Source organism: Platichthys flesus, chromosome 5, assembly GCF_949316205.1.
Source record: "Platichthys flesus chromosome 5, fPlaFle2.1, whole genome shotgun sequence".
Classification (NCBI taxonomy): domain Eukaryota; kingdom Metazoa; phylum Chordata; class Actinopteri; order Pleuronectiformes; family Pleuronectidae; genus Platichthys; species Platichthys flesus.
Window position 1 is genome coordinate 9,286,486 of NC_084949.1, and position 11,849 is coordinate 9,298,334.

Genomic DNA, 11,849 nt, shown 5'->3' on the forward strand with positions numbered 1-11,849 from the left:
CATCAATTTTAATAGATAAAATAAATAAAAGTACTTTCCAAGAAATATGCTCTGCAGCCAACTGTTTGGACATTTAATACATTTTGGCAAGGGTACATGTCAGGGGTTGGGAAGTAAAGAGAGGAAGTCATGTGGAAACAAAGTGGTTTCAATTAACATTGTTTTCTATACTCATGTAACGAAAGCAAAAAAGAAAAGAATGTTTTTGTTTTTAAATGAGAGAACATTCAGAGTCTGCAACGATCCATCATTGATAAAGATCAGTTTTTCCTCAGAGCCATCAACCCCAACACACTCATCCATCCCTCATGCCTAATTTTCCCCCCTTTTCCTGCTTTTTTGTCGGTTTCCAGAGAGGCGCCCCCGGGAAGGTTGGGGACGAGGATGACATGTCTCCCTGCCTCCGTCGGAATTACCCGCGGGGACTCACGCGGACAGACAGTCCAGGGAGTCCAGGGTGAGGAAGACGTCCGCCTTGCACTGGAAGGTGCCGGTCCCGTCCCGCATTAGCTCGCAGCTCTTCAGGTTTGGAGAGACGTCCTTTACGCAGATGGCCTGAAGGGTGGGAGAGGAAGGGATGAGAAAAAGTAAGTTTAAGAAATGAAATTCAGCCGAAAAAAGGATCGTCCTGGTTTGCATCCTTCTTTTCTTCCACCATCATGTAATCAGCTGCAGGTTGAAGTTTCTGAACTAATTATTTCATTTTAAATATAGCCGAATTTTAAAGATTAATTAACAGCAGGTAATAATAACATGAGACGGAATGTTCTCTTATATAAATACTCTGTATTTTTGTCTCCTGGCTGCTCTAACTGGTGTGCGTCTTTACGCACGGGTATTAAACCGCTATTTACAAAAGCCATTTAATGGCTTACAAAAGTAAAAGCTTATCAATGTTTAATGCTTATCTATTTCAAATATTACTCAGTTCAGATAATTAAGCATCGCCATATAAGTAGTGGAAAGTGGAAAGCGCATTTTACGCACCACCTCTTCATCCCATCGTCAGTGTAAAACAACGATGACTAAAGAGCGCATCGTTATGACTGGACTCACCATGTTTTTGAGGATGGAGATCTGCCTGTTGGTCTCGGGGATCACGTTTTGACCCGTCGTCTCCCCGCTATCCGTCTGCGTCTCCTCGGACTCGGCCCTGCGGACGTACGGCGACCTCCTGATACCGGACAGCAAACCGGAGGCGCGACCCACCGAGTAGTAGCTGGGCCCGGTCGACTGTTTGTACCAGGCTTCGACGGGATGGCAGGAGATGAGCAGGGACACTCCGACGCACACCACGGCAAACCTGACGGACCTCTCCATGTCTGGAACCGTCCTGGCACCTCTTTCCTTTCCTTTACGCAAAGTGAGAGGCGGCGCTGTTCTTCTATCTGCTCTGCGTCGGCGGGAGACTTTATGTTTTGTTGGCTGTTTGGGGAACTTTCTGGTGCTTATATAGGCTGAGACGTTATCGTGACCGACGACGTTCATCAAATCAAAGTTGAGGTGGGAGGATAATGAGCCATCTGTATTCAGGAGGAGGAAAGGACCTATCACAATCGATCCGCTGGCTCGGCGGTGACATGTGAGGGGTGGTTTGTGCGTGTGTGCGTGCGTGTGGTATAGAGTATGAGGGGGTTGGAGACGTATGGGGATGTCAGTCCTTCTCTGACGCTTGTTAAAGTGAAACTTGTTATCAGCAGTGGAGCAGGATAGACAATGACGTAGGATGTCAAAACCTAAACATGTCCAAATGTTTTTTTTTAAATGAATGACAAACAAAGTCTCGTTCATCATGTTTTAGGATGATTCTTAGCTTCAAAATCTTAACTCAGGGTAAAAACAGATGCAACAGGTTTATCTAATTTCAGTGGATCTTACGTTGTTGGCCAAGTTCTGCGACTGCTCTGCGTTTAGAAGCTTGATCTTATCCTCTAACGTGAAGTTATATCTGTGAATCATCACAATTTATATTTTCACTGATCACTGACAAAACACAAGCAGCTGTAGCTGTAGTCGTTCAGCTCCCATGCAGCGCTCCCTGCTGTAAAAGTCAAACCTGTCCAGAATAGTTTATAAATTACTGATGTACAAAATGTCCTTCTTTATTATGTTATGGGCAGATTTTATGTTAAAAATCTCCCATGATATATAAAATCCAATGATATGCAAATGTGCATCAAACAAAAAGAGTGTAAAGAAGCAGAATCAGCGTGTGGGGCTTCAAAAGACCCCAACATCAGTGAGGTTGGACAGAAATAGGCGAGGGGGGGGGGGGGGGGGGGGGAATGGGCAGATCAATAATGAACAATTGACTTATCCAAATTTTAGCAGCTTTCTACGTTTGAATAAGTCCGACTTCAAAGTGGAGCTCTGAGTGAAAGGCCTTTATCAATAAAAAGCCTTTTTTACTTATTGATTCGTGGAGCTCACTTGTCTTGCGTCATGAACCCTGTGAGGCTTGCAGATCAGAACAAGAGCAACAGTGACAGCGATTAAGACAGAGGAGGGATGCATCTACGATTGTTCAATTAAATAATAACAACAACATATTTTATAACCACATTGGCTTTCTATGAAACAAGGTTATCATGGCGTCCTGATGATGAGAAAAGATACGTTTAATGTATAGACACAGATAAGAAGAGCAAATGATCAAAATGATTCAATTATTTTTTTAAATAAAGACAAATAATGTTGGGAAAACTTTAATGTTTATTATTGAACTTTAAACATATAAAAATATATACACAAATTGGCCATGGATGAGTAAAAGTACCATTAGAGTCCATCAGAGTCCATTGTAGAGTGGTCTGCAGTGCGGCTCCAGTTTGTCCTCCAGGACATAGTCTGGTCCACAGACCCAGGGGTCCCCGGTCTCCCACTGCCACTTCTGCAGACTCTGCCTCAGGCTCTCGAGCACGCCGCTGTAGGACGGGTCTGATACCAGGTTCCTCATCTCCAGTGGGTCTGTCCTGTGACGGTGAAACAATTGCTCATATTGAAACATTCAGGGCCACAGCCGAGATCTTAGAAAGAACTTCATTAAATTTACCAATCTGTTATGGATTTATAAGCATCATATCGAGATTAGAGACATTGTTTATTAAACTCTTCACTTAATGAAGTTGTCTTTGTGTATTAATGTATTTGTCATAAACTTTAACTCCTCTTATAGAGACATTGTAAGTGGAGGATGATTTAAAAACAGATAAACAATGAAAATAAGGTAAAACAGTTGTAATTATAAAGAAATATAATGATTAATTCAATTACAATAATAATATGAATGTGTCAATAATATGCCTTCATAAGTTATAATAGCTAATACTATACAATTCAATTGTCCTCAGTCCTGGGAACTGCTCCATTATAGTGTTATAAACCTTTTATTAAACACTTATAAGCATTAATAGATGCTCAACTATTAGTCAGAGAGTAAAAAGTGGAATTATAGCGGATTTTATGGTAATTAATGATTTAAATAAAACAACTGCAATCATTTCCCGATCTCTTATCTTTTTTTCTTTGTTAGTATTAAAGTGCAAACTCAATAAATGGCAAATCTGACCAAACATTGGTGTGAGCAAGAATCTTTGATGTGTCTATTCATCAGTTATTTTGCTATTTATTTGCAAATTAAAAGCAAATATATTATTCTCTGTTTACTTACAGCATTAGAATAAAATTACAGACATAAATTTTAGTGCATGTGTAATATTTCAGGGCTTGTATGTGTCCTTGTGATAGGAGCTCAGATTTCAGTTACTTTGACAATATTAGGTTAACACTGTTAAATATGAGCAGAAAAAATTCACCTAGAAGTTCAACACAGTAGTTGTTGTTTTTGCTGTTTTTGATCTGTAGTGAAGCCATTTTTGACATTGTTAGGTTATTTAAGGGAGCTGGAGAATCTGACTTACTTCCTCTTATGAACATTAATGTTTGTTTGTAAAGTTTCTCTTTTTTCTCCCTAAAGGCGACAGTTTTTGAGCATTTTCTAATCACATCACTACCAAATCACCTTATCAACAATGCCCAGGACCCCCACCTGACTCTGACTTTTATTCCGCCCCCACACCTCAAGGATGTGTTAAATTAACACATTATATTATATTATATTATACTGCATTACATTGCATATTGCAATCTGACACTGTTCACTGTCTTGCATTTCACTTTTCACTTCACTTTTTTATATTTTTTATCTATTATATATATTTATTTAGAAATGTTTATGTCTAAATAAATGTTACTTTGTATAAATATTAGAAAAAGGGAGTAAATAAGAAGTAAATAGTGAGTAAATATCTATGTTTCTTTTTATTGCTTTTCCTATGTGTGTTGTATTTATTGTGTTTGTATGTTTTTATGTTTTATGTTCATTGTATGCACCAATAACCAGAGCAAATTCCTCGTAGGTGTAAACCTACATGGCAATAAATAAATTCTGATTCTGATTCTGATGACTAAACTGTTATCTGTTGCAGGTTCATTTCATCAGTGGATCTCATGGCTGTCGTTCATGAACTGTTGTACTACTCTACATTTGAGAACCTGATCTTATCCTTTAACCCACTAGTTTTTTTTTTAATCTGTGATTTGTGCCAGTGAACTTCTTCCTCCCTCTGTTGTGAAACAAAATGAGCAGCAGACCTGGAGTCGTACAGCTCCCAGCGCTCTCTGTAGTAATACTGCTCCAGACTCTTGAACCAGTGCGTCGGCTCACTCAGCCTGGTGCGGTTCAGCAGGTCCTGGAAGGTGGGGGACACGTACAGGTCTTGGTCAATCGGGAAGGGCATCCGGTAGTGTAGGTTGTGGAGAAGGTGGTACGCCCCCTGGTGGACAGAGCGGGTTGGGTAGTACATGGTGACCTGAAATCACAAATGACAGTAGAGCAGTTAAGACGGCCGTGTGTTTCACAACCCTTGTGTGCGTGTGTTGCTGACGTCCTGTTTGAAAGCAGCGACGCTCACGGACCTCGTGGAGGGACTGGCTGGCGTAGGTAGTGTGCCACTGGCCGGGCTCTGTGACCAGAGCGGGCAGCAAGGAGCGACCGGTGAGATGGACCAGGGTGGAGGAGCTGCCCGGGAGGCTGTAGGACGGGTAGGGAACAGAAAACCAGTCCAGAATGGTGGGAGTCATGTCTGCCACAAAATGAGAACATTTCGGTGAAAATAAGAATCAAAGGTTGAATTGAAAATGAAATAGTGAATTAAAGAGCCACTGCTATTTCATAGTGAATACAGAGAGACACCTGTAGCCTACTATAAAACCATATATGTCAATGTATTTGGGGGGCTTTTTGGGGGGATTTGCTAATGTGTTTCCTTTTGAGTTAAGAAAGATTCAACAAATAATTCCTTATATCAAATAAATCCTATGTATAATATTCATTTTCACATTTAACTGCTTCCCTTTATCCAGTTATAGCTGCCATCTGCTGCTAAAGCCTCATTGGTCCGTCTCCCTCTTGTGGCGGTTTTATTCTCTTAAGATAAACAAACTGACCTCCATGTTTGCTAGTGTGTGTAAAAGCCAGTGGTTCCCCCCCAGGGGTAGGAAGCATCCCAAGGTAGATTTTTCTATTGTATTAAATCCGTAATCTCAGTCTCCATTTCTTACCAAGGAGACTGACGTAGGCCTGGCTGGTGTCTCCCCAACGCTCCCTGTGCTCTGGAGAGGACACCAGCATGGGTTCTGCCGTGCCGGAGCAGTACAGGTTGGTTCTGCCGTTAGGGAAGGGGATGCCGTTGTCTGAGCTGTAGATTACCAGCGTGTCGTTCTCATAACCAGCGTCCCTGAGCTCCTGAAGAACTAATCCAATACCTGCAGAGGGAATTTACACAGGTGGTGTTATACAAAAACAAGACCTGTCTCCATCTGGTTATCTTGTGTACGTGTAGGTTGTCGTTTCAGACCCTGATCCAGCCGGCTGACTGTGGTGTACTGTGCAGCCAGATCCGCTCGAGCTGCAGGTGTGTCTGGCACAAAGGGAGGAACCTGAAGTGCAGAGATGAGGCAGACCAGATAAACAAATGTTATGATGCGTGGGACAAAACAAGACTCATGTGAATTATATCTAATATTAGACATCCCGTGGAGAGAGACGCAGAGGCAAAGGAAGACACATCGGTCACTTGTGTTCCAGAAATGTTCTGTTGGTGCTTTATATCTGATGTTAAGAACTGTGCTATAACATTTGTATGATCATTTTGTGATTCATAAATAATGTTGAAATCTCTTATAAAACAGATATTCATTTGTATAAAAATATTTTTTTTATATATTAAACAGTTAATTATCCTTGTATTTGATTGAAAAATCGTGTCTCGTTCTACATGTCACTATAGAAAATCTTTACTTCACTGACCTTTACTTGGTCAGGTGTGTAATATTCTGGAGTCCAGTCAGGTATTCGTCCCATCCCCATCTCACCATTACCAAACTTCTCACAGAAAGCTCCGTACTGGGGCTGCGAATGTCCACATCTGTGGGTGTCGTGGAAGGCGACATAAAGGAAAAACGGTCTCTCTTCACTTCTTTTATCATCACTGTCTGCTTTATTCTCTTCTTTCTTCCGCCTTTGCTCCATGGCTCCCTCTTTGTGCGTCTTGAAAAACTTGCGGACCAGGAGTTTGATGCGGGTGATGTTCCTCCCCACCTGGAGGACAGAGTTGTTCTCCTCCGTGTAGGCGAAGTCGAAAGGGTAGACGGATCCAGGACCGACGTGCTTTTTCCCAATAATACCTGCAGGGATGAGAGAATGACAAAAAAATGAATAATATGCGATTAAAAAGCAAGTGAGTGTGTGTGTGTGTGTATGTGTGTGTAGATTGGAGATAAACTCTTTATTTGTTACTGACCTGTGTGTACCTTGGCCTTGCTGAGGAGCAGGGGCAGACTTTGTACGGCATCAAACGAGTTGAAGTGATGGACGCCCTGATGAAGCCCGTACATTCCATTCTGATGCTGGAAACAAGACAAACACACCTCAATGCTGTGTGCGAGTGTGTGCGCGTGTGTGTGCTTGTGTGTGTGCGTGTGTGTGTGTGTCACCCCCAAACCCTAAATCATAACATTTTAAGGTGGAGACATATTTTGAGGTTAAAGTGAAGTATAAGTTTAAGTTAAGATTAGTTTAGGCAAGTAGTAACTAGGGTTAAAGTCAGAGTAACTCTCCAGGAAATCAATGTCAGTCAATGCAATGTCCTCTGAAGTCATGGAGACATTTGGGGGGACCCCTCCATATATGCGAGATCTCCCCTTTCTATCGAATGTGCTCGACATTTTGTTTATCAAAAATTAAATATGGTAGTCTCTCTGTTATTATGGTCCGCCCTTTTCCATCTTACTACAACGCACACAGCGCTGTCTGATTGTGTGTGTGTATTTGTGTGTGTGTGTTACCTGGGGCAGGCCAGTGAGGATGGTGGAGCGGCTGGGGGAGCAGCTGCTGACAGATGTGAAGGCGTTGCTGAAAACCAAGCTGCGCTGGGCTAGAGAGCGCAGGTGGGGGGTGCGGACCACAGAGTTGTTGTACACCTCCGTCTCAAAACCTGCATCGTCGGCTGGAGGACGGAAAACACAGGTTCTCTTCATGAGGTGTGTGTACATCTACCTGAAGTTGATACAGCAACTGGTATTTGTATCAGATAAGAAGATTGGGGGTGCTGCTACTGTCAGATGATATACATTTGTAAAATAACTGCTTGAATTGGGCCCTGGTGTGGAACATGATGCGTCCCTCCGTATTTTGTCATTTTTCACTTTCGTTAATATGGCAAGATGCAGTTAGCCTTAAAAGAGATTTGATATCCATTCAAGCACTTTCAATGAGCATTTGTGTATGTCAGGTGTTGTTATGTACTCAGTACTGTATGGATTGATTTATGCTGGTAATCACCCCTGCACAAAAATAAACAAACACTTTGGTTGGGGAGGTACATTATATGTTGCTGTGGAAGGCCAATGTATCTGACAATATAACACTGACATTATAATTATGATCACTATCTTTCTCTCTCTCACAAACGCGCACGCACGCACGCACGCACGCACGCACGCACGCACGCACGCACGCACGCACGCACACACACACACACACACACACACACACACACACACACACACACACACACACACACACACACACACACACACACACACACACACACACACACACACACACACACACACACACACACACACACACACCAAAATACGTTTTGCTTCAATAGACTATTATTGAGTAATCAAGTACTATTGCTTGTCAAGCAATTAAACAACCTCACTTGGCATGTTAGAATACTTTGTCTGGGATGCTCAGTTTATTAGGTACACCAAGCTAAATCTAATGCAGTTAAGTACAGCAGCTCTGCAGTAAACCCTCCTTCAGGGGAAGGTTATAATGCTCAGTTTGAGTTGATTCAACTCTGGGGTCATTTTTGAGGTTTCACTTTGCATTAATCAGAGAAGTGTTTCTGCTGTTTCTCTCAGGTACATGCGGTAACATCATCATAAGAACTCAGAGTCTTTGTACGTGGACAGAAATGGAGAAGTTCGCTCACCAATAATCAGGAGCACGTTTCTGGTCTTTGCCTCGGTGGTGCAAAGTGAGATCAAAACGAGACAAAGCAACTGGAGCAGCATGATGATGAAGATGATGATGAGGAATGTTGATAATGATGATGATGCTGATCACCTCGGCCACTCTTTAAGTTTCAGGACGGGCTCTTCTGCCCTTGCTGTGAACTTTTGCTTGCATTGAAACCCGTCGTATCAACACACAGCTCAGTGATGTGGGCGTGGAGCCGGTGGGACTGACACCGTAACAGAACCAGTCGTTAAACCAACAACAACAAATACTGCTCTCACTTCTTCCTGTGTCCTCGCGGAGCATGCGGTCACATGACACGGGTCACGTGACGAGTGAAAACAGGAACTCGAGTCTCGCGCTGCCTCAGTGGTTTGGTGGAAGAAAGAGAAATAAAAAGAAGAAGAGGAAGATGAGGAGCAGGAGGAAGAGTATGAGAATGAATCAGTGCAGAGTTGCTTGGTCACCCTGTTAAACTGGTGGACACACACACACACGGTGAGACTCTCTTCTATTCTTTCTTTTCTGTGTTGTTTCTATTCTTCTGCTCCATTCCAGTAGTGTCTCTTCTCTTCTTTTTTATTATATCACATTTAGCCGTGTTGTTCCTACTTGTTTGTTTGATTCAGTTGTTCAATTTTTTCGTAATTTATTCTATTCTATTCTTTTTAAGTTTCCTATCATGTTGTTTATATTCTGTTCTATTTATTGACGTCTATTGTGTTGTTTCAATTATATTCTATTCCGGTTGACTCTATTATATGCTATTGTTCTATTGTGTTGTTTCTATTTTGCTCTACTCTGTTGTATTGTAAAGTATTGCATTGGTTCTAGTCTATTGTATTGTACTATTCTATTATTATTGTATTATAATGTATTATATTTAATATATTGTGTTGTTTTCAATCCATTTGTATTCTCTTGTGTTGTTTTAATTTGGTTGCATTCCATTACTTTTTTCTTATCCATTCCAATGTGTCTCTTTCTGTTCTATTCTATGGTTTTTCTGTAGCATTGCATTATATTCTGTTGATATTATTTCGTGTGTTATTCCAGTCACACTTCTTACTGTTTCATTTACACTGTTCATTCATTTTAGAAGAATATCATAGATTAAGAATCTAGTGGCAGATAAGTACATATCACACTGTCAGTGGAGGATTTATAACACAGAGGAATATATGTGGTCAGTGAGTTTTATGGCTTGTAGGTTACCTGTCATATGATCATCACATGATTATAAAGTTTCAAAGGCCAATCAGGTCAAAGGTCAGAAAAACATTTATATGTGCATGGTTTGAGTTATCTCGACAACATACTAGACAGACCTGTAGACAGCATGTGATTATTGTCCAAATGATCTGGCTTCATGCTGGTAGCTGACCTTTTGTTTGTTTGTTTTCTCCCCTTCACATAGATCGAAGCATGAATCTGAGGAAATGGCAGCAAGTCCCTTTGATTTGCTGTGTTTTCATCCAGAAAACACACAGACAGACTGACTCATGCGTGTGCACAGAGCTCTTGTCGGGAAAGAAGATTCACAGCAGGCAAAACTTAAACCAGAAAAACTGCTTAGCACTTGCATAACTCCAGTGAGTGACATTTAACCTGGAGGTGTTTCTGTAAGTGTTATTTAGTCTGTTACCAGGCACACATTTTAATAGGTCAAACTTTATTCCTTTGTTCTCTCACATCTGTTTTATCATCCCTTCTGTCATCCTCCTCCTCTTAAGGTTACCCCCCCCCCCCCAACCTCTCACCTCTCAAGTACAATGGACGAAAGTCTGGTGGGACGAGTGTCAGCCGGTGGCTGCTGCTCCTACAACACCCTGAAGGCCTGGTTGCCCATCCTCTCCTGGCTGCCCAGGTACAGGCTGAAGTGGCTTCAGATGGACCTGCTTGCGGGGATCACTGTCGGCCTGACGACTGTACCGCAGGCGCTGGCTTACGCTGAAGTAGCCGGTCTTCCTGTGCAGGTGAGTCCCAGCTCTTCTTTTGTTTGAAAGTTCATCTTTTTGATTTTATTTTTATTCAGATTCAAGATATTTCAGCTGCTTGGAAATTATAAATTACACAACGACTGATTTCCAAACTAGTTGTGATGTCATAAAACCTTCTTGTACATAAAGATCTTCAACAGAAGTTTAAAGATATAAGATGAAACAATTCTTCATTAAAATGTCTAAAAACACCTAGAGCTCTGCTATATATTATTCCTTACTTGTGTATTTATATGATTCAACATTTTTCAAACAATGTTGAAGCCCAGAGAAATCCAAGATTTTTGATTTGAAGTAATTTTGTTTGACTTTAATGCCTTTTTCTGCATAAGTACTGGGATAAACGACGAAAGGCGGAGGATAAACACACTTTTAGCCAGTTAGACTGTTAGACAGTCGGCTCGTAATGGGTCAGGATTATTCATGGTGGTTTAGACAATAACTCCCATTATCCCACCCTGAGTCACACTGTCATCGAACTAGGTCTTTTGTTGTTGTTTTGATTGAGAGACTCCTAGTGGCAGAAGTTACACACTGTACGTTCAAGCTGAGCGCAGAGAAACCTAACCCTGCCTACAGCAGATGGACCTGAAAATAAATTTAGCATGGTGAAGATCAAACTGTTCTTCAAACATGAAATTAATTACATGTTAATTGCACCTCTGTTCATCTTTTAACCTGAAAACATTTCTCTCAACAGTACGGACTCTACTCTGCCTTCATGGGGGGGTTCATTTACACCCTCTTGGGGACCTCTAAGGATGTGACACTGGGTCCCACAGCCATCATGTCCCTCCTGTGTTTCTCTTTGGTTGGCGGACAGCCACACCGAGCCGTGCTCCTCAGCCTCCTCTGTGGAGTCATCCAGACTGGGATGGCGTTAATGAGATTAGGTTAGCACGCGCGCGGGGGGATGGGGGGTCTGCTGAGCTCACATGGAAACCTTGTATTTCAATTTATTTTGTGGAGATTATCTTAATTTGGTCAAAACGCGAGAGGCTATTGGATGAGGTTTTATTAAACTGAGTTGAATTTAGTGTGAACAATATTTAAAACCAATTCAGCAGTTTTTAGGTGAATTCCAGTATTTTTCAACCTGATCCCTGTGTTTATAACTGTGTGTGAAAATGAATGGAGCAGTAGATTGTTTCTGCTGGCAGCCAGGACATGGCAGCAGTGGCTACGATGCCATTTTGTGGGGCAACTGTAACCTTCCAGGAAATATGCACTAAAGGTGTTTTTCTTCCCCAATGAAA

At 41.7% G+C, this 11,849-nt stretch overlaps 3 protein-coding genes across 3 annotated transcripts in view; 1 reads left to right on the top strand and 2 right to left on the bottom strand.

The window, feature by feature from the left end:
* Nucleotides 1-58: 58 nt before the first annotated feature.
* On the bottom strand, nt 59-1,710 carry npb (neuropeptide B). Its single transcript, XM_062388580.1, has 2 exons — nt 1,057-1,710; nt 59-555 (listed from the first exon to the last, which is right to left on the bottom strand). The coding sequence occupies exons 1-2, from the start codon at nt 1,486-1,488 to the stop codon at nt 427-429; spliced, it is 561 nt and encodes a 186-aa protein (XP_062244564.1). The 5' UTR covers nt 1,489-1,710; the 3' UTR covers nt 59-426.
* Nucleotides 1,711-2,694: 984 nt separating this feature from the next.
* On the bottom strand, nt 2,695-8,880 carry sgsh (N-sulfoglucosamine sulfohydrolase (sulfamidase)). The gene is made up of 9 exons (XM_062387651.1): nt 8,568-8,880; nt 7,408-7,568; nt 6,864-6,969; nt 6,371-6,747; nt 5,919-6,000; nt 5,623-5,826; nt 4,978-5,144; nt 4,654-4,871; nt 2,695-2,972 (listed from the first exon to the last, which is right to left on the bottom strand). The coding sequence occupies exons 1-9, from the start codon at nt 8,647-8,649 to the stop codon at nt 2,789-2,791; spliced, it is 1,581 nt and encodes a 526-aa protein (XP_062243635.1). The 5' UTR covers nt 8,650-8,880; the 3' UTR covers nt 2,695-2,788.
* Nucleotides 8,881-8,938: 58 nt separating this feature from the next.
* slc26a11 (solute carrier family 26 member 11) overlaps nt 8,939-11,849 on the top strand; it is a 9,537-nt gene continuing 6,626 nt past the window's right edge. The window contains exons 1-4 of the mRNA XM_062387650.1: nt 8,939-9,091; nt 10,011-10,215; nt 10,327-10,569; nt 11,294-11,486. Of these exons, the coding sequence (XP_062243634.1) occupies nt 10,366-10,569; nt 11,294-11,486 (397 nt within the window). The 5' untranslated portion in view covers nt 8,939-9,091; nt 10,011-10,215; nt 10,327-10,365. The remainder of the gene's footprint in view (nt 9,092-10,010; nt 10,216-10,326; nt 10,570-11,293; nt 11,487-11,849) is intronic.